The sequence below is a fragment of the Mobula birostris genome, chromosome 22, assembly GCF_030028105.1.
Source record: "Mobula birostris isolate sMobBir1 chromosome 22, sMobBir1.hap1, whole genome shotgun sequence".
NCBI classification, from domain to species: domain Eukaryota; kingdom Metazoa; phylum Chordata; class Chondrichthyes; order Myliobatiformes; family Myliobatidae; genus Mobula; species Mobula birostris.
In genome coordinates, this window is record NC_092391.1 from 17,493,551 (window position 1) to 17,516,713 (window position 23,163).

At 44.4% G+C, this 23,163-nt stretch overlaps 1 protein-coding gene across 11 annotated transcripts in view; it reads right to left on the reverse strand.

Annotated features, from left to right (window-relative positions):
- fnbp1b (formin binding protein 1b) overlaps nt 1-23,163 on the reverse strand; it is a 220,142-nt gene that overhangs the window by 73,019 nt on the left and 123,960 nt on the right. For all 11 annotated transcript variants that reach the window (XM_072240164.1, XM_072240165.1, XM_072240166.1 and 8 more), the window contains exon 7: nt 3,973-4,101. In XM_072240164.1, the coding sequence (XP_072096265.1) occupies nt 3,973-4,101 (129 nt within the window). The remainder of the gene's footprint in view (nt 1-3,972; nt 4,102-23,163) is intronic.

A 23,163-nucleotide genomic window follows, 5' to 3' on the forward strand; every position in this document is an offset into this window, starting at 1 on the left:
GCCAGGTCAAAGGGGGAGAGAGGATGAGGTAAGAAGTGGGGAGGTGATAGTTGGAAAAGGGAAAGGCTTGGAGAAGAAGCAATCTGATAGGAGAGGAGAGTAGACCAAGAGAGAAAGGGAAGAATGAGTTAACAGAGGGATTTGATTGGCAGGTGAGGATAAGATATAAGAACCAGAGGGAGAATTGAAGAAGAGGGAAGGGGAGGGGGGAAAAATTACTAGAAATTGGAGATGTTGATGTTCATACTATCAGGTTAGAGGCTACCTAGACAGAAAATGAGGTGTTGCTCCTCCAGTCGGAGTGTGGCAGAAAAGGCCATGCACTGACGCGTCGGGATGGGAATAGGGATAGGAATTTAAATGGCTGGTCCCTGGGAAATTCCGCCTTTTATGAATGAAGCGGAGGAACTCGACAAAGTGGTCCCCCAATCTACATAGGGTTTCACCAGTGTAGAAGAAGCCATATCAGTAGCACCGGATACAGTAGACAATTCCAACAAATTTGCAGGTGAAGTGTTGCTTCCCCTAGAAAGACTGTTTAGGGCCCTGAATGGAGATGAAGGAGGAAGTGAATGGGCAGGTGTAGCACTTCAGCCATTTGAAGGGATATGTGCCAGGAGGGAGGGATGAATGGACAGAAAATCACAGTGGGAGAAATCCCTACAGAAACGAGAGAGTGGGGAGGTAAGTAAAGATGTGTTTGGTGGTAGGGTCCCATTGAAGATGGTGGAAGTTGCAGAAAATGACGTGTTGGATATGGAGTTTCATGGGATGGTGGGCGAGGGCAAGAGGAACTCTATCTCTATTAAGGTGGGAAGATGGAGTGAGTGCGGATCCTGGGAACAGATGCGGCAGAGATGAAGAAACTGAGAAAAGGAAATGGCATTTTTACAGGTGACAGGACAGGAAAAGGGATAGTCAAGATACCTAGGTTTAAAAAAAATATCAGTACACATTTTGTCTCCAGAAATGGAGACAGAGAGATCGAGAATGAGGAGATAGGAGTCAGAAATGGACCAAGTGAATTTAAGGGCAGGGTGGAAGTTGGAGGCAAAGTTGATGAAATTGAAGAACACAGAATGGGTGCATGAAGCAGCACCAATGTAGCTCAAAATGCAATGCACCAGCTTCCTTGTGTTCTCTGACAGTAGAAGCTCACCAGTATATGACCTCCATAACCTAGAAGGACAAGAACCCAGATTCAAGCTCCTGTATAAACCGCTTGCACTTCCAAGACTTGTAAATAGTTTGCCATGCAGTTATTGGCACAGTATCAACATTTTAGAATGTGTTACTAAGCAGCAATGTAGGAGGGTTCCCTTCACCACAAGGACGGTAGTGGTTGAACATGACTGTTCACTTCCACTTCCCTAGGATAGAAATGGTTATCTCAGTGTGCCTTAGCCAACAACATCTACTTCTAAGAATTACTTTTTTGAAAAGCTATTACTTTGATCCAGCTTCCACTTTGTCCATGCTACAATGTAAATTTAGTCCTGAAAATTTTCCTCATAACAAATTTAAAATTGCATTCTTTGGAAATTTTGTTGTTTTTTAAAAAAAAGTTGCTGGTAAGACAGTTTTTTATCAACCCCAAAGGAAACTAGCAATCCTGGACATATATAACTACAAATAAACAATCTGATAGAACTCTGTTTGAGGAGTCTAATGCTGTTGTGATTACTTAGGTTATAATATCAATGCAGAAACAGAAAACGTCAGAAATACTCAGCAGGTCAAACAATATCCTTGGAAAGACAAACGGAGTTAATATTTCTGATCAGTGACCTTCCATCAGAAGTTAGAAAACAACTAAGTTTTAAGGTGTAGATAAGGTAAAGAGTGGAAAAAACAAAGGAAATGTTTGTTATAGGGAAGTGAACAAAGGAGACTGAAGATGATGGCACCTGAGCGAGTGTGGTAAAAAGTTTCTCAAGGGTCTTCGGCTTTTAGTCATCTCTGTTTTTCTCTCTATAGGTGCCACTTGACCTGGGGAGTGCATTCAGCATTTTCTGTTTTTGTTTTAGATTTTCAGCATCAGTTTATTTTACTTTTATAGCAATGAAGACTTGTTGGTTCGTTAATTGCAGTTTATCCATCGGATCAGGTATGAGCAGAGGGTGAGGAAAGAGGATAGAGGGACAGGAAAACATTTAAGGTCTGGATAGTAAGTTTGCAGATGACACAAAATTTGGTGCAGCTGTGGATACTGTAGAAAGCTGTCATAGATTACAAAGTGATACTGACGGGATGCAGAGCTGGACTGAGAAGCAGCAGATGGAGTTCAACCCGGGAAAATAAGTAATTCACTTTGCAAGGTCAAATTTGAAATCAGAATACATGGTTAATGGCAGGATTCTTAGCAGTGTGCAGGAACAGAGGAATCTTGGGGTTCACATCCACAGATCTCTCAAAGTTGCTCTGCAAGTTGCTAGGATTGTTGAGAAGGTGTATGGTGTGCTGGCCTTTATTAATCCGTGAGATAATATTGTAGCTCTATAAAACCCCAGTTAGACCGCATTTGGTATGTTGTTTCCGGTACTGGTCATCGCCTTAGAGGAAGGATGTGGAAGCTTTTGAGAGGGTGCAGAGGAGATTTACCAGGATGCTGCCTGGACTAGAGAGGTTGCCTTATGAGGACAGGTTGAGCAAGCTAGTGCTTTTCTCTCTGGAGTGAAGGCAGTTGAGAAATATCTTGATAGACCAAAAGATATAGGAGCAGAAGTAGGCCATTCAGCCCATCAAGTCTGCTCTGCCATTCAATCATTGGCTGATCCAATTCTCTCAGTCATCCCCACTCCTCTGCCTTGAGGAATACAAGATGATAAGAAGCATAGATCGAGTGGGCAGCCAGAGACTTTTTCCCCATGCCCAAATGGCTAATAGGAGGGGGCATAATTTTAAGGAAGAAAGTATAGGGGCGGATATCAGAGGTAAGGTTGTAAACACAGAGTAGTGGGTGTGTAGAAAGCCCTACTAGAGATTATGGTAGAGGCAGATACATGAAGGCCAAGTAAGAAAGTCTTAGGGAGGCACATGAATGATAGAAAAATGAAGGGCTATGTATCAGGGAAAAGTTAGATTGATCTTAAGCGTAGGCTAAAATGTTGACACAACATCATGGGCCGAAAGGCCTGTGCTGTAACATTATATGTTATGCAGAAGACCACAGCTACCGGGCAACAAACCAGTCATTTGTCCATATATAAAAATAAACAAGAGCTGCAGCATACCCTAGATGTTAGGCTTTGATAGAACTGTGTAAGAAGCCAAAGACAGAAGATGAGCAATGAATGCATACACTAAATTGGAAGAAACCCAAGTGAACTTCTGCTTTATGTGGAAGGAGTGTCTGGATACCTGGAGGTGATAGGGGAAGAAACACATAAATGGAAAAATGTTGCATGGTTTCAAGGGAGGTGCCTTGAGAATGAATCAGGTGTTGGTGGCAGGAAAATGGTGCACTAGGGAATCATACAGGAAATTGTCCCTTTGGAATGCTGAAACGGGAGCACAGTTGGTGTGGACATTTCACTTATAGTGACAGAAATTACAATGGAAAGTGTGTTGAATGTGCAGGTTGGAGGGATGAAAGATAGTGCCATAAGTAGTGAGCAAAGTATTATGAAGTTGAAAAGTAATGATCCAACTGGGACTACAGACCAGTTGCTCTAAGTAAATAAATGTAATAACAATTGATTTGTAACCCCAATTGAAAGATGGATACATAGAGGAAATGTATATAACAACCATGGCTGACGTATGATGCCTGAGGTGTGACAGATACAAAGTGTAGTCCTCATAAAATACATTTTGAGACCAAACCATTTATACAGAGAATGTCTTAAGTCATTAAAAGATCCCTCCCGTCTAGTTTAATGATTTTCAAGCAAAAAATGGAACACTTGCTGTATAGCTTACAACATTACAACCTTATATCCTGTGTGTTAAAATAACATGGTTTCAGCTTACCTGGAATATATTTGGTATGTTTGTGTAATAATGTTCATGCTGTTCCTTATTGAAGCTCTGAAGAGTACTGAGATACTCTCCCTTACTATCTGATGCCATCTGGTGTCGGGTGAGGGCCTGCTGCCGAGCCTGTTCAGAAATATTCACAAATGATCATTTGATCAACAATCTGTATTTCAATCTCAGACCATCTTGTTTATTTTGCTTTAACAAAATGATATTTGGGGGCAATAACTATCTGAGGGCACTTGCAAATATTGGAGGACAAAAACAAAGAATCTTTGGACATCAAAAATGCAGGAGATGGTGACTGAGCAATTTAAGATCATGAAAAAATACACAGGATTAGAAGGGTTTACAGTATGGAAGGAAGCCATTTGGCTTATCGAGTCCTATCAGGTCTATTTAAGAACAATTCAGCTATCCTCACTTCCTCACCCTCTCGCCAAAGGCCAGCAAATTTCTTCCACATATTAAATAGCTTGATCAGATCTTCTTCAAACACAACATCACTTATCAATCCACATTACTGAAGCTTTAATTTCTTGATTCATTTTTGGTAATTCTCCTCTTCACCCTCCCTAAAGCCTTCAAACACAAAAGCAGTGTTTGCAAAAATTCAATGTGACTTCCTTCTCTTGTATTCTAAAGAATCCCTTTATAAAGATGGGGATCCCATAGACTTTTTAAAGACCACCTTCACAACCTGTGCAGCTCTTCCTCATTTCCAAGAAACAATGCATTTTAGCAGATTTCACACACAAAATGCTGGAGGAACTCAGCAGGCCAGGTAGCATCTATGGAGAAAAGTACTGTTGACGTTTCGAGCTGAGACATTGACTGTACTTTTTTCCAGAGATGCCGCCTGGCTTGCTGAGTTCCTCCAGCATTTTGTGCGTGCTGCTTGGATTTCCAGCTTCTACAGATTTTCTCTTCTTTGTGATTTTTTTTAAACCGGATTTATTGATTTCTGTGCCTATTCAGAGTTATCAGATTTAATATAACTGGCATATGTCATGAAATCTGTTGTTATGCAGCAGCAGTACATGGCAATACATTAAAAAACTGTAATGGGGGGGAATGCGTGATGGGGGTCCTTAATAATGAATGCTGCCTTATTGAGGCATTACTCCTTAAAGATGTCCTGGATGCTGGAGAGGCTAGTGTCCATGATGGAGATTTCTGAGTTTACAACTTCCTGCTGCTTATTTCGATCCTGTGCAGTGGGCCCTCATACCAGATAATGATGTAGTCAGCTAGAATGCTCTCCACTGTACATCTGTAAAAATTTGCAAGTGTCTTTGGTGACATACCAAATTAGATTAGATTCCACTTAATTGTCATTGTGCTGAGTACAGATACAAAGCCAATGAAATGCAGTTAACATCTAACCAGAAATGCAAAGAATAGTGTTATTTACAAAATAACTGTGAATAAAAAGTAAGTGCTACAGCACACAAATATAAAAGTAATGAGACAGTACAAAATGGGTGCAATATTGCTTAGCACTGTGATGTGAGATTCAGCAGGGTCACAGCCTCAGGGAAGAAGCTTTTCCTGTGCTTGCTGCTGCGGGAGCGGAGGCTCCTGTAGCGCCTACCAAATGGGAGGAGAGTAAAAAGTCCATGGTTAATGTGAGATGCATCCTGGATAATGCTTTTCGCCCTACTCAGGCAGCGTTTATGGTAGATGTTCTCAATGGTGGGCAATTGGGTGCCGATAATCCGCTGAGCAGTTTTCACCACACGCTGGAGTGCTTTGCGGTCCGATACGGGACAATTGCCATACCACACTGAGATGCAGTTGGTGAGTATGCTCTCAATGGTACAGCGGTAAAAGTCCTGGGACAGAGGTGAGCTTTCTTGATGCTCCGCAGGAAATAAAGGCGCTGTTGCACCTTTTTGATCAGGATGGAGGAGTTCAGGGACCAGGTGAGATCCTCGGAAATGTGGACACCAAGGAATTTGTAGCTTAAAACACGCTCCACTACAGCTCCGTTGATGTAGATGGGGATGTCAGTGTGGCTCCTAGCATGCCTGAAGTCCACAATGATCTCCTTGGTCTTCTGGGTGTTAAGGGCCAGGTTGTTGTCGGCACACCACGTGGCCAGGTGCTGGACCTCATCCCTATAGGCCACCTTGTCATCCCTCTGATCAGGCCAACCACCGTGGTGTTGTCTGCGAACTTGATTATGGAGTTAGAACCATGTACAGGAACGCAGTCATAGGTGAAAAAGGAGTACAGAAGAGGGCTCAGCACACAGCCTTGAGGCACGCCGGTGTTCAGGGTGAGAGTGGAGGAGGAGAGGTTGTCTAACTTAACTGATTGGGGTCTGTTAGTCAGAATGTCCAAGGTGCAATTGCAGAGGGATGAGCTGATACCAAGCTGGTGAAGTTCGGCAATCAGCTTGGAGGGGATCACAATACTGAATGTCGAACTGAAGTCAATCAACAGCATTCTGACGTAAGAGTTGGGGCTGTCCAGGTGGGCCAGGGCAGAGTGAAGCGCCGTGGAGATGGCATTCTCCGTTGACCTGTTGGTGCGATAGGCAAATTGATGGGAGTCCAGGGTAGTGGGCAGACAGGATTTCAGATGTGATAGAACCAGTCTCTCAAAGCACTTTGCAATGATGGGGGTGAGTGCAACTGGGTGGAAGTCATTCAGGCCCGTGGCAGTGGAATGCTTCGGCACTGGCACGATGGTGGCGATCTTGAAGCTTGTAGGGACAACTGCCTGGGCCAGGGACAGATTGAGAATGTCCGTGAAGACCCCGGCCAACTGCCCTGCATAGGCTCTGAGCATACAGCCAGGTATTCCATATGGACCAGCTGCCTTCCGTACATTCACCCTGCTCAGGGTGGCGCAAACAATGGAGGTGGAAAGTGAGAGAGGCAGTTCACCAGGTGGGAATCTGGTGAAATCTTTTCATAGTCCTAAGGAAATATAGCTGCTGTCATGCCTTCTTTGTAACAGTATTGATATATTGGGCCTAGGATATATCATCAGAGATATTGACACCCAGGAACATGAAATTGCTCACCTTTTGCAATTCTGAGCCCTCTATAAGGACTACTGTGTGTTCCTTCATCTTACCCTTTCTAACGTCCACAATCAATTCTTTGGTCTTACTGACACCGAGTGGAAGATAGTTGCTGCAACACCACTCAACTAGGTGATATATCTCGCTCCTGTAGGCATTCTGGTCGCAATCTGGAATTCTGCCAATAGTTGTGTTGTCAGCAAATTTACGGATGGCATTTGAGCTGTGCCTAGCCACACAGTCATGGATGTAGAGAAAGTAGAGCTGTGGGCTTAGCACGCATCCTTGAGGTGTGCCACTACTGATAATCAGCAAGGTGGAGATGTTATTTCTGATCCGCACAGACTGTGGTCTTCCAATGAGGAAGTTGAGGATCCAGTTCCAGAGGGAGGTAAAGAGACCCAGCTTTTTGATCAGACCTGTAGGAATCATTGTGTTGAACACTGAGCTGTAGTGAATAAACAGCAGCCTGACGTAAGTATTAGTATAGTCCAGGTGAACCACAGCCGTGTGAAGAGCTGATGAGATTGGATCCACTGTAGACCTATTGCGGCAGTAGGCAAATTGCAGAGGGCCCAGGTCCTAGCTGAGAGAAGAGTTGATTGTAATTATGCCCTCAAATCAACATCTCCTCTGCTCATTCTTCTTGCATAAGGTAACACTTCACATTTCTTGGCGTAAACTTCATCTGCTATCCATCTGCTTACTCCATTAGCATGTGTATATCTACTTAAAGTCTATTACTGGTCTCCTCAGAGTTCATCCACTTCTTAGTTCTGTTTCACCAGCAAATTTGGTAATTGTGCTTGTGCACTTAAGTCCATATCGCAGACATTTAGTGAGTACTGAACTGTATTGATCATCATATACTTCCTTCCAGTCCCAACAAAACTGCTACTCTCAATTTTCCCCAAGCCATTATATCCTTTTTTATGCTATTGTATTTAATCTTGAAGACAAACCCATTAAGTGGCACCAAATGCCTTTAAGGAAGCCCATGCATCCCACATGTATCGCATTTCTTTTATGACATATGACACTATTTAATCAAAAATCTCTATCAAATTAGACATGATTTTCCTCTATATTTACTTTCTTTGATCAATCCATTCTGTCCAAGTGACTGCAAATTCTGTGCCGAATTGTTGTTTCTCAAATTGTCTTCACTACTGATGTTAAAATGAGTCTATAATTACTGGGTTAACCCTTAATTCTACCTTTTTAAAACAAGGATATAGCATTTGCACTTTTCCAGAATTCCAGCAATATATTGAATCTACTACATTCCCTAACTGGAAGGTTATTTCCTAACTATGGGTCATTTTAAGAATTAAGTTCTTAGGAGTGCACCTTATAACATGTAGCTTTTCTTATAAACCCAAGGTATTGCCAAGCTACAAAATTAAGCCAGTTAGACCAAAATTTGTAATTCTAGTATCTAAATAACCAAAAACAGAAGGATGAACCTAAATATTCATGACCATCATACATTTATTTCACCAAAACTACTTCAAATCCACTATATGGATCACTGATTGCACTAAATAAGAACTGTGAAATTGAAATCTTTATTTCTAGTTCCTTTACTTCTCATATAAAGCTGCTTTTAAAGTCATGCAGATGAAATATCAGCCTGTTTTCATTCAATTTAATGTGGTCACCTGATAAATAAATATATTGTACCACTAAGAATTAGGTGCCATATCTCCTTCACTTTCATTTGAAAGATTATCTGAGGAAGGGAAATAGCAGTAAAATGGTGGGTCTCTGTCATCCATGACAGGGAGAAATAAAAATAAAAGAGCTTAAACTTCCCAATTCTTATTGCCTCCTTGGGAAACTGCCAGGAAAAATAGCATGTGTAACACTGCACATGAACAGGTTTAGTCTTGGTTGTGGTCTGTCCACAAATTCCGTTACCCACTTCCTGGGCTCGGAGGAATTGGCTGATAATTTATATGAGATAATAGAGGGCTCCTGCTGTTTATGCAATCGATATCTCAACTGTTAAAAACTCAACTGACCTACTGTTGCAAGAACAACAAAAAGCAGAGGCTTACTTAGCTAACAATGACTTTGGAAATAGTGATATGAGGTTAGCATGAATAAATAGGGAAACATAATTGTTAAAATAGCTAACAAAGTGTGGGAAAAATGTTGCAATCAATTCTAACCATTTTTGAAACATACTTTTCTATCATTCCTCAACGTTGCCTTTAAATAATCCACTGATTAAAAACAACCTCTTGATAGGATTGACAAAGGAAATCCAGATGACACCCTCATTCACTAATTAATTTTTAAATTGTGCTCTTTTTCAGTAAATCTGTAGTCTACATGCTTACTAAGAAAAAGTAACAAAAGTAAAAAGTAAAAATTACCGTTTCAAAATGGAATTGATACTTTATTTAGTAAATATGACAGATTCCTACATCTAGATACCACCCTGCTTAGATATTCATATGTGAAAAGAATTTTAAAATAGCAAAACAATGGTTACTTGTGTAACAATCTTAATGGAACAATAAACTATTTACACAATAATTTGGCTACCATCCTAAACACCAGTCGATTACTAAATCTCACCACAGCTCAGTTATAAATCTTGTTGGAGAAGCTAAATCCTTTACTCTTTTACCTAGAAGCACTGGTCGCAAAATGATTCCAATGCGCATCTCAGTGAAGACAAGAATCAAGGCCTCATTTATCTTTAACAAGACAAAATATACAGATGCTGGAAATCCAAGCAACATGCACAAAATGCTGGAAGAACTCAGCAGGCCAGGCAGCATCTATGGAAAAGAATATTGTCAACGCTTCAGTCATAGTCATACTTTATTGATCCCGGGGGAAATTGGTTTTCATTACAGTTGCACCATAAATAATAAATAGTAATAAAACCATAAATAGTTAAATAGTAATATGTAAGTTATGCCAGTAAATTATGAAATAAGTCCAGGACCAGCCTATTAGCTCAGGGTGTCTGACCCTCCAAGGGAGGAGCTGTAAAGTTTGATGGCCACAGGCAGGAATGACTTCCTATGACGCTCAGTGCTGCATCTCAGTGGAATGAGTCTCTGGCTGAATGTACTCCTGTGCCCACCCAGTACATTATGTAGTGGATGGGATACATTGTCCAAGATGGCATGCAACTTAGACAGCATCCTCTTTTCAGACACCACCGTGAGAGAGTCCAGTTCCATCCCCACAACATCACTGGCCTTACCAATGAGCTTGTTGATTCTGTTGGTGTCTGCTACCCTCAGCCTGCTGCCCCAGCACACAACAGCAAACATGATAGCACTGGCCACCACAGACTCGTAGAACATCCTCAGCATCGTCCGGCAGATGTTAAAGGACATCAGTCTCTTCAGGAAGTAGAGACAGCTCTGACCCTTCTTGTAGACAGCCTCAGTGTTCTTTGACCAGTCCAGTTTATTGTCAATTCGTATCCCAGGTATTTGTAATCCTCCACCACGTCCACACTAACCCCCTGGATGGAAACAGGGGTCACCGGTACCTTAGCTCTCCTCAGGTCTACCACCAGCTCCTTAGTCTTTTTCACATTAAGCTGCAGATAATTCTGCTCACACCATGTGACAAAGTTTCCTACCGTAGCCCCATACTCAGCCTCATCTCCTTTGCTGATGCATCCAACTACGGCAGAGTCATCTGAAAACTTCTGAAGATGACAAGACACTGCGCAGTAGTTGAAGTCCGAGGTGTAAATGGTGAAGAGAAAGGGAGACAAGACAGTCCCCTGTGGAGCCCCAGTGCTGCTGATCACTCTGTCAGACACACAGTGTTGCAAGCACACGTATTGTGGTCTGCCAGTCAGGTAATCAAGAATCCATGACATCAGGGAAGCATCCACCTGCATTGTTGTCAGCTTCTCCCCCAGCAGAGCAGGGCGGATGGTGTTGAACGCACTGGAGAAGTCAAAAAACATGACCCTCACAGTGCTCGCTGGCTTGTCCAGGTGGGTGTAGACACGGTTCAGCAGGTAGGTGATGGCATCCTCAACTCCTAGTCGGGGCTGGTAGGGGAACTGGAGGGGATCTAAGTGTGGCCTGACCATGGGCCAGAGCAGCTCCAGAGTCTCTCCAGGGTCTTCATGATGTGGGAGGTCAATGCCACTGGTCTGTAGTCATTGAGGCCGCTGGGGCGCGGCGTCTTCGGCACAGGGACCAGGCAGGACGTCTTCCACAGTACAGGAACCCTCCGGAGCCTCAGGCTCATGTTGAATACATGGCGAAGTACTCCACATAGCTGAGGGGCACAGGCTTTGAGCACCCTGGTACTGACACCATCAGGTCCTGCAGCCTTGCTTGGGTTGAGACATTTCAGCTGTCTTCTCACCTGTTCAGCTGTGAAGCCCACCGTGGTGGTTTCGTGTGGGGAAGGGGTATAGTCATGAGAGCAGGGTGGGGGACTGTGAGGGGGGGTAGGAGGGGAGAGTGGAATATGTGTTGGTTGGGGGCCGACAACAGATGGCTCATATGGGGGATGGGCAGGGGCCACAATGTCAAATCAGTTAAAGAACAGGTTAAGTTCATTGGCACTGTCCACACTGCCTTCAGCTCCTCTGTTGCTAGTTTGCCGGACCCAGTGACAGTCCTCATCCCCCTCCAGACCTCTCTCATGTTGTTCTGCTGGAGTTTCCACTCAAGCTTCCTCCTGTACCTGTCTTTAGCCTCCCTGATCCTGGCTTTCAGGTCCCTCTGTATTGCCCTCAGCTCCTCCCTGTTTCCATCTCTAAACGCCCTCTTTTTAGCATTCAGGATGTCCTTAATGTCCTTCGTCACCCATGGCTTGTTATTTGAATAACAAAGGACAGTTCTTGTCAGAACATTGCAGTCCATACAGAAGTTGATGTAATCAGTGATGCACTCTGTGAGCCCATCAATATCCTCTCCATGTGGCTCACAGAGTGCCTGCCAGTCTGTCACCTCAGAACAATCCTGGAGCGCCTCATAAGCCTCCTCCGACCATTTTCTCACTGTCCTCAAGAATGCAGGTTTACTCTTCACCAGAGGCACGTAGCAGGGTTTTAGATGCACCAGGTGTGATCTGACCTTTCCAGTGGGGGGAGGGGAGAGGAGCTGTATGCATCCTTGACGTTAGTGTACATCAAATCCAGAGTCCTCTCCCCTCTGGTTGTACAGCTCACATACTGCGTGAAGTTGGGCAGTGTTCTAGCCATGGTAACCTGGTTGAAGTCACCCGAGATGGTAATGAGGGCACATGGGTGCTGGGTTTGTAATCTGGCTATGACGGTGTAAATGATGTTACACACCGACGTCAGGTTGGCAGAGGGAGGGATGTACACAACAACAACAATTGCATGCGAGATTTCCCTTGGCAAATAATATGGCCGGAGTCCAACAGCAAAAAGTTCAATATCCGGGCTACAGACACGTTCCTTGATCGTAATATGCCCAGGATTGCACCATCTGTTGTTTACCAGAACCACAAGCCCCCCCTCCTTTATGCTTACCGCTCTCAGTGCAATTCCGGTCAGCTCAAACGGTCTGGAAGCCCTCTATGGAAACGCTTTGATCGGGTATGTCCTCACGCAGCCACATCTCAGTAAAGCACATGACAATGCTCTCCCAAAATGTTCTCTGACTCCTGACAAGCACAGTCAGTTCGTCCATTTTATTCCCCAGCGATCCCACATTTCCCATGATAAGAGAGGGGAGACACGGCTTATAACTTCTCTTCTCCATAAGCCTCTGTTGTCTCGACCTGGTCCTCTTCCCTCATCTTTTTGATCCCCCTCTGCATCCTCTGTGTGTTTTCCTCCAGATTTCAACCAGGATGTCCGCTGCTCTGTTCACTAAACCGGCAGGCATGAGCGCAATCAATTGGTCCCTGGAATAAACAATGCAGCCATCCTGCTGCCACACTAACGAGACGTGTCCGAATGTAACTATTTCCAGCGCTAAAAAAACAAGTAAAACTCTCTCCACCAGCATGTTAGAGAGGGTGCAGCTTCAACATGTTACCGTGAGAAAAAAAATACAACAAATAACTAAGTTAAAAAGTTTAAAAGTAAGAAACTACGGAGCAACTGTAACAGGCTGCATGCACGTCTGGTGCATGCGCACAATTGGGCTGAGACCCTTCATAAGAACTGGAGAAGTCATCAGTCCTGATGAAGGATCTGGGTCCAAAATGTCGACCATACTTTTTTCCATAAATGCTGCCTGGCCTGCTGCGTTCACCAGCAACTTTTATGTGTGTTGCTATCTATGGAAAAAGAGTACAGTCGACGTTTCAGGCCAAGACCCTTCAGGAGTGGAGACAAAAAGATGAGGAGTCAGAGTTAGAAGGTGTGGGGAGGGGAGAAAGAAGCGCAAGATAATAGGTGAAACTGGGAGGGGGAGAGGGAAGTAAAGAGCTGGGAAGTTAAAGAGATACATGGCTGGAGAAGGGGGAATCTAATAGGAGAGGACAGAAGTCCATGGAAGAGAGGAAAAAGGGGGATGAGCACTAGAGAGAGGCGATGGGCAGGCAAGGAAATAAGGTGAGAGGGGGGAAAGGGGATAGGGAATGGTGAAGGGGGAGGCATCACCGGAAGTTCAAGAAATCGATGTTCATGCCATCAGGTTGGAGGCTACCCAGATGGAATATAAAGTTTCACTCCTCCAACTTGAGTGTGGCCTCATCGCGATAGTAGGGGAGCCATGGATTGACATGTCGTAATGAGAAGTAAAAGTTCAATGGGTGGCCGCTGGGAGATCCCGCTTTTTCTGGCGAATGGAGCATAGGTGGCTGGTGCAGTTTCTCCCAATCTGCATCAGGTCTCACCAATATACAAGGCCATAGCAGTGAGGGCCATTCCCCTTGCAACGATAAGTGCCAGGAGGAAGATCATTGGTGAGGAACGAATGAAGAAGGGAGTCACGTAGGGAGCAATCCCTGCGCAATGCAGAAAATGGGGGGATGGAAAGATGTGCTTGGTGGTGGGATCCTGTTGGAGATGGCAGAAGTTACAGAGAATTATTTGCTGGACATGGGGGCTGGTGGGGTGGTAGGTGAGGGTAAGAGGAACCCTGTCCCTGGTGGGGTGGTGAGAGGATAGGGTGAAGGCAGATATGTGCGAAATAGAAGAAATGTGGTTGAGGGCAGCGTTGATGGTGGAGGAAGGGAAGCCCCTTTCTTTGAAGAAGGACATCTCCTTTGTTCTAGAATGAAAAGCCTCATCCTGAGAGCAGATGCAACGGAGACAGAGAAATTGAGATAAGGAGGAGGCATTTTTACAAGTAGCAGGGTGGGAATAGGTATAGTCCAGGTAGCTGTGAGAGTCAGTGGATTTGTAACAGACATCAGTAGATAAGCTGTCTCCAGAGATAGAGGCAGAGAGATCAAGAAAGGGGAGGGAGGTGTCAGAAATGGACCAGGTTAATGTGAGGGCAGGGTGGAAGTTGGAGGCAAAGTTGCTGAAGCAGCACCAATGTGGTTGTCGATCTAGTATAGGAAGAGTGGGGGAGTGGCACTGGTGTAGGCTTGGAACAGACTGTTTCATGTAGCCAGCAAAAGGCAGGCATAGCTGGAACCCATGCGAGTGCCCATGACTACATCTTTTGTTTGAAGGAAGTGGGAGGAGCCAAAGGAGAAATTATTGAGAGTGAGGACAAGTTCTGCCAGATGGAGTGTCGTGGTGGTGATGGAGGGGAACTGGTTGGCTCTGGTGTCCAGAAAGAAACGGGAAGTTTTGAGGCCTTCTTGGTGGGGGCCAGATAAAGATCCAGCCTCTAGTCCTGGAACTTAAGGCCTCTAGTCCTGGAACTAACCTTAAATCTGTTTATACCCTTTCTAGTTTAACCTCATCTTTCCTACAACAGGTTGACCAAAACTGTGGACAGTATTCCAAGTGCAACCTCAGCAACTACTTATACATTTGCAACATAATGTGCCAACTCCTATACTCAATGCCCTGACTGAAGTCTGGCATGCTAAATGCCGTTTTCACCCTCTGTCTACCTATGATGCTGCTTTCACAAAGTTTATACTTGTACTCCTAGGTTCCTCTCCCTAGAGTTCTACTATTCGTAGCAGCTATTCCTATGAGTTTAATTTTCCACCACACTGTGAGTGTGTCCTGTTTACCCTCTGAACTCATGCACTATTACAATGAAGCCTGACATAAATTTCTGATTTCTTCCCATTTGTCACAGTAGAGACTCAGGGGGTTTAAACAACGATCTCAGATAACCAATCTTTTTGAATATGTCAGAACTTGCAACTTTAACTCAAATTTTCTTTCTTCATTGCTGCTGATTCAGCTCCTCGATAATTCATTTTCCATTGTGTCTGATTCTTAGCAACTGCTATGTACTTAACCTCATGTTCTGCATTCTTTTCTCTCGTGTTGCCATTCAGTTCCTTTTACTTATACTTCCTCCAGAGAGGTGAATTGTGAATGCCAGCTTACATCAGCCTTTCTTGGCTGAGACAAACACCTTCTGACATTTATTCTGTCTTGTCTGGACCTCAAGACAGACACATACCCCTCCCCAACCCCATTTCCCCTACTGTTCCTTCTGTGTAAAGCACACTTAGATTTTCTAACTTTACCAAGTTCTGATGAAAGTTCACAAAACATTAACTCATTTACCCCAGATGCTGCCTGACCTGCTGAATATTTCCAACATTTTTTTGTTTTTATTTCAGATTTCCAATATTTGCTTTTTGAGTTATATTTTTGGTTCTCTTGGTAAAGTAAGTAGAGGAGTTGAATTTGTTGCGTTAGTAGTGATAGAAGCGATTGAAAAGATGACAGCATAAGATTGATTTAGGAACTGAGAGGGAACACTTTTTCGTATGCTTTTTGTAATGATGCTCTATGTTTTGTATTATGAATGGCTGACTTTAGAATCTAGAGCTTGATGCAATTGCATAAATTTATGCATTTTTTCAAGCATTACTTTTGTTAAAATGTATTTTAGGAGATGCATGGGTCTGAAAGGAGTAAGACACAATCTGTATGTTCCTGTAAGGATAAGAGACCAGGCTAACAGATTTAGGGAACCTTTGTATTTGAGGCCCTGGTAAATGAAAAGAAGGAGGTGCACATAGGTATAAGCAGTTGGATCAAGTAAAGCACAAGTATAAGAAATGCAAGAGAAGACTTAAGGGACAAAAGTTGCGTTCACCAGCAACTTTTATGTGTGTTGCTTGAAATTCCAGCATCTGCAGATTTCCTCGTGTTTGCGTTTTTTCCATAGATGCTGTTTGGCCTGCTGAGTTCCTCCAGCATTTATCTTTCTCAAGCAGAACAACTGTAGGAACTGTGGGTTAAAATACTTCAAACTGCAACCCTTTATTTAGTAAACAACTATAAAGGTCTTTCAATTCAGCTGGTTTAATTTGGCAAGCCTGTGTGTGGTATCCTGAGTTAAGGTCATCAGTGTGAAACATCAGCTCTCTCTCACTGCTTAACTACTTTGGAGTATATTCTGTTTATTTTTGAAGTAGCCTTTCTTTCTTAAGTAATATATTACAAGGTTAATCCATATTTATACCAACTATAACAATACAGTGATGAACATAAATAACACATTTGGTGAATAAATTATATTTCCCCATTTATTCCTGGCTTGGAATTGGCTTTGTAGAGCTATTTCTGTCGCACTGAAGCTCACTAAGTAAACGCATCTAATAAAATCCATTGACAATATATTCTATGTATATTTTTCCACTGAATTATAGCTATCTTATTCACTTTAAGACCAGCAGTATTAGATTCTTCATGGCTCCTGACTTTGAGTAATACATACACAATAATTTCCATTATGAAACAAAGGCACACTGAGGCCCCTAAGAAACATTAATCAGTTAAACTGTGCCATCGACAGAAAGTAGTCCTTTGTTTCATCTTTAATACAAAATCTGCATATTACGCAGAACTACCAGGCTCCACTCTTCTCAGACAACTTAATCAGAGATCAACAATGCCTTGGTTAAAAACAGCAGTATATTCAATGAAGCTCATTTAAAGTGGATAAACAAAAATGTTATTTATGGCTTGCTTGCAAAAAAAATCTGGACTTGGGAAAGAGCTGTTCACTCTGGATTTCTTAAAAGTATAGTCTCATTAACATCCCAAAATCCGTATCAAGAAATTTATCTGTTGGTGTATCTGTATTTTTAAGTCTAAACAAAGGGCCAGATGTGAAGAGTTCTGCCCTTCATCCCTGAATTACACAAAATGTAACTCCAGGACTGCAGATGGACTTAAAGGACTGAAATCTTTGCTAAAATCACACCCCATTCATTTCAATGTCTATAAATAAGGAGACAAAAGAGAAAGTTAGTTACTTCTGATGAAATAATTTTGATTTACTTTGGTGTTAATGATTGAAGTTAACTTATTCTATTTAATGTTGTTTTAATTGTCCAATTGAATTGCAGTAACTTTTTTTCCAAACATCTCTGAAACATCTCTCAAACCAATGACAAGTTCCACAGCCTATTGTAACTTTGTCAGCTGTCATAGGCATTTGAAGGAAAGAGCATCCACATTTCATTATAACATCTAGACTAAAACACTTGAACCCAGAATGTGGACAGCCCGAAAGATTAGCTGATAATTACTAATTAATCACAAATTTAATTGCTTTTGAAGAGGTAACTAAGGTGATTGACAAAGACAAGGCTGTGGACATTGTATAAATGGACTTTAAGCAACACACACAAAAAATGCTGGTGAACGCAGCAGGCCAGGCAGCATCTATAGGAAGAGGTACAGTCAACGTTTCGGGCCGGGACCCTTCATCAGGACTAACTGAAAGAAGAGATAGTAAGAGAATTAAAAGTGGGAGGGGGAGGGGGAGGGGGAGATCCGAAATGATAGGAGAAGACAGGAGGGGAGGGGTGGATCTAAGAGCTGGAGAAGGGAGAGGATCATGGGATGGGAAACCTGGGGAGAAAGAGAAGGGGGGATGGGAGCCCAGAGGATGGAGAGCAGACAAACCGTTATAGTGAGAGGGACAGAGGGAGAAAAAAGAGAGAGAAAGAGAAAAAGGGGGGAATAAAAAATATATAAATATATATTAAATAAATAAATAAGGGATGGGGTGTGAAGGGGAGGAGGGGCATTAACGGAAGTTAGAGAAGTCAATATTCATGCCATCAGGTTGACAGACAGAATATTAGGTGTTGTTCCTCCAACCTGAGTGTGGCTTCATCTTGACAGTACAGGAGGCCATGGATAGACATATCAGAATGAGAATGGGATGTGGAATTAAAATGTGTGGCCACTGGGAGATCTTGCTTTCTCTGGCGGACAGAGCGTAGGTGTTCAGCGAAATGGTCTCCCAGCCTGTGTCGGGTCTCGCCAATATATAGTGTTACGTACCCCGTAACTGGGTTGCCAAACCAGCAGAAATGGATCACTCAGTTAGAGTCTGGATTACTAGATCTAAGAAAGCTTTATTAAAGAAACAAGCAATACAGTAATCGAAAGGATAATAAATGCAACAGTTCAGCAATGATAAACACACGTGCACAGAATTACGATAACAGGATCAATCAAGCTCTATCGTTGTCTAGGGGTAAACGACCAATTTCAAAGTGACACAAAAGTCCAGTTCAATTTAGTTCAGTTCACAGTAATCGTTGCCATGGCGATGGACAATGTGGGGGGGAAGGAGAGAGAGAACAAGAACGAATGATGATTCAAAACAGCTTCCACACACAGACCTGCGATATTGCTCACAAGCAGCTTTCGGGCGAGTACTTTGTGATGTCACCTGAGGTCACCGACTGTGACCCCTCCTCCAGATGCGGTCGATCCTCTGCAGTGAACCTGGCACCCAAGCAAGGGCGGACACACACCGGGTTCCCGCTGATCGTACCTTTCCACCCTGTGCGTCTAAGGCTTGGTTCCGCAACCAGCCTTACAAACGACTCCCGCCGACTCGCGGGGGGGGAGGGGCACCGCTTCCAGGGTCTCGTTACCTCGTGGTGTCATGTGTGTTCTGCCTTAGCGAACCTGTCCCTTTTTATCCCCCTGCTGGGGTATCGCCTGTCCATCACTTCAAACAGTTCAGGGTTCAAAGGGGGAGCCGCTCTAGACAGCTCTCTCTCCCGTCCCTTCATTACACATCTCCAAATGCTGCTCCATTGTCTTCCTTATCTCTCTCTCTCCCGAAGACAGGTGGCAGACCAACTGCTGATCACACAGGACAGCTAACATCTATGTGTATTCTTGTCACACTTCCCCCCTTTTAAGGATTTTTACCGGGGTAAAAATTACAAACATGAGTACATTATTTGATACACACAAATATACATCTTTATCAGCTATTTGGCTAATACAGAGAATTTGAAGTTGTCAACACCTTGACAGACAGTCAGCCATCACATTTTCTGTCCCTTTTATATGTGTTATTTATAATCCCTTAGACCAGGCTCCAACTTAGCAAACTTCATAGTGGCCAAAAACACTGATGAATTGCGATCAATGTAACCTCTCATTTGGTTTTGTCCCGGACCACAATAACAAGGGCCGTCCCATTCTGACTTAGTTTTCTCTCGCAAGGGCTTAGTAGGAGGGGGAGGGGTAGTGACCGCAGAGTTATTGCAAAACTTCCTACAGTACCCCACCATCTCCAAGAGCCTTCTGAGGGCCCTCTTGTCTGTCGGGGTTGGGAGGTCAGCGATAGCCTGCACTGTAGCTTGTATTGCTACCAGCTGCCCCTGTGTCACCACAATTCGCAGGTAAGTGACCCCCGTGTGGCCGAATTCATTTTTTTCAAGGTTCACTATCAAGCTGGCTTCAGACAGCCGTAGTAAATTGCCAATACACACCTCTGTGTTCGTCAGCCCTTTAGTTACTGAATTACTCATTCTATATGAATGTTGTTTACTTGGCTGACCTAGTATAACAGCCACCACCCAACGTCCCAGTTCTTTGCATCGCCTCGGGGCAATCAAACACACGGGTGCGAGTCGTTTAATTACTTCTCCTAAAGAGTCGCTTTGTTCGGGGATTAAGGGAGAGACCTTATCAGCAGACCTGGCCAAAACAATAGCCTTCTCCCATCTGGTCGATACCATACCCATCTTTTCAAAATGGTTTTTCTCTCTTATCGGGGGGACCCTAGCTTCATTGATTTCCACGCTAACCCTGACTAGGTTTGTTAGCATATCAAAAGCCTGTGACCGTCTCAGTTCGCGTCGGTCATAATCAATAACATCCTCCCCCCTGAGCAGCCGGTAAACCTCTTTCATGATTCCACCAACTGTTTCCTCCAGCACCGCAAAATGTCCACCGGGGGGTACCTCATGGGCCAGGTTAAAAACCTCATCCCCATAACTCTTTTGCACCACCCCCCATTACTCATCTGCGGGTACTGTACTTGATTTCCCTTTCTTCCTTAGCACTTCCTCCTCCGCACAATAGCCTACTAGTTCCCTTGTCAAGTCTGTGTCAGAGACAGCTGTCTCTGCCAAAACCATCAGCCCCTCGTCTCGCTCCTGCGTCTGCACAAATTCTTTCCTGGCTAATGCTACGTCTGTCCCAGCTCCCTCACTACCTCTTGTCTCACTACACTCCTTCTTTTCATTTTCTACCCTCTTCTCGTACAAGGTTGGCAGAAACGTCTCAGCTAAATTTACTACCGCGGTCCCGTGATGAACCTGTGAGTCCATGGGCGGGGCCTCAATGCTGGCAGGCTGACCTGTCAATTTCACGACTGGGAACACGATTCCCCCGGCGACGTCATTACCGAGCAAGACTTCCACGCCTTTCATCGGTAATTCGGACCTCACCCCGATCGTGACTAGTCCAGAGATCAGGTTGCTTTGTAAGTGTATCTGGTGCAAAGGGACTGTCTCTGTCCCTTCCCCAATACCTTTGACCTTGACCTCCCCAGTCTGGGTCTCTGAGCTAAACTCTAATACACTCTTCAGTATTAGTGACTGACATGCTCCCATGTCTCTCCAGATCCGCACTGGAACTGGTTTTAACCCCTCCTTCACTGACACCAATCCGGCCGAGATAAACTTCTCGCGGCCTTCCTGAACTTTGGCAGACCTGTCCTTCCCTAGCGGTTCGTGTACCAGTTTGATACAGCCAGTCAAAATCGCTGTCTTCCCTTTTCCCGTCTCCTTCTTTGGGGCAAAGCACTTGGATACAAAGTGTCCGACTTTCCCACAATTATAACAGACGACCCCAGGAGACTTCCTACCAGACTGCTCCCGGTCTACCTTATCCTTCTCACTAGTCCCCGGCTTACTTTCTGACTTTTCCGGCGGACTCTCCTTGCCGTCCTGACTACCCTTCTGGTAGCCTTTACCCAGGGCAAACTTCATTTTATGCATCAACGCATACTCATCCGCTAACTTAGCAGTTGCGGCTAACGTGGCTGCCTCTTTCTCATCTAGGTAGGGTCTCATACCCTCAGGGACACAACCTTTAAACTGCTCAATCAGGATCAGCTGTAGCAGTCTGTCATAATCCCCCTCTACCCCCTTCGAGGCGCACCAACGCTCACAATATGTCTGCATCTCACAGGCAAACTCCAAATACGTGCAGTCCCACTGCTTCCTCGCATTCCGGAACCTCTGCCGGTATGCCTCCGGGACCAACTCATAAATCCTGAGGATGGCCACTTTCACCACCTCATACCTCTGGGCATCTTCCGCGGACAAAGCGGAGTAAGCTTCTTGGGCTTTCCCTTTCAGTACACTCTGAAGCAAAACAACCCACTTATCCCTCGGCCAGTCCTGACTTATAGCCACTTTTTCGAAGTGGAGAAAGTACCGATCCATGTCGGTATCGTCAAATGGGGGAACCAGCCTAACCTCCTGGGTCGCCCGGAACCCTCCACCTTGGTTCGGCACGAGCCCCTGCTCTGCCCTTAACCTTAACTTCTCCAGCTCGAATTCCCTTTCCCTCTGTTTCTCCAACTGCCTCTCTTCTCGCTCCAACTGCCTCTCTCTCTCTTTCCTTTCTAACTCTCTCTCCTTCTCTTCTCGCTCCAACTGCCTCTCTCTCTCTTGCCTTTCTAACTCTCTCTCCTGCTCTTCTCGCTCCAACTGCCGTACCCGGGACTCGTGCTCAAGTCTCAGTTTTTCAAGCTGCACCTGTACCGCGTCTCCAGCAGGTTTTTCAATAGACACCACCTCCAGCTCGCCTTGGGGAAACACACCTTTTGATACATAGTGCTCTACGATAGCTCTGTGTATCTCCTCTCTCCTCATTGTCGACTTCCCCTTAGCAAGATTCAACCGTTTGGCCACAGCTACCAATTCCGATTTCCTGGCATCCTCTAATGCCTCCAAGGTCGGCACCTTTATAAATTCCTCAGCCTCCATTTCCGCTGTTTGTCTTTTCTTTCTTTTGGGAATTTTGACCCAACCAATTTACTCCGTCCCAAATTTAGCGTTCAAAATCGCGGACGAGAACCCCACTTATATTACGTACCCCGTAACTGGGTTGCCAAACCAGCAGAAATGGATCACTCAGTTGGAGTCTGGATTACTAGATCTAAGAAAGTTTTATTAAAGAAACAAGCAACACAGTAATCGAAAGGATAATAAATGCAACAGTTCAGTAATGATAAACACACATGTGCACAGAATTAAGATAACAGGATCAATCAAGCTCTATCGTTGTCTAGGGGTAAACGACCAGTTTCAAAGTGACACAAAGTCCAGTTCAATTTAGTTCAGTTCGCAGTAATTGTTGCCGTGGCGATGGACAATGTGGGAGGAAGGAGAGAGAGAACAAGAACGAATGATCATTCAAAACAGCTTCCACACACAGACCTGCGATATTGCTCACAAGCAGCTTTCGGGCGAGTCCTTTGTGATGTCACCTGAGGTCACCGACTGTGACCCCTCCTCCAGATGCGGTCGATCCTCTGCAGTGAACCTGGCACCCAAGCAAGGGCGGACACACACCGGGTTCCTGCTGATCGTACCTTTCCACCCTGTGCGTCTAAGGCTTGGTTCCGCAACCAGCCTTACAAACGACTCCCGCCGACTTGTGGGGGGGGGGGCACCGCTTCCAGGGTCTCGTTACCTCGTGGTGTCGTGTGTGTTCTGCCTTAGCGAACCTGTCCCTTTTTATCCCCCTGCTGGGGTATCGCCTGTCCATCACTTCAAACAGTTCAGGGTTCAAAGGGGGAGCCGCT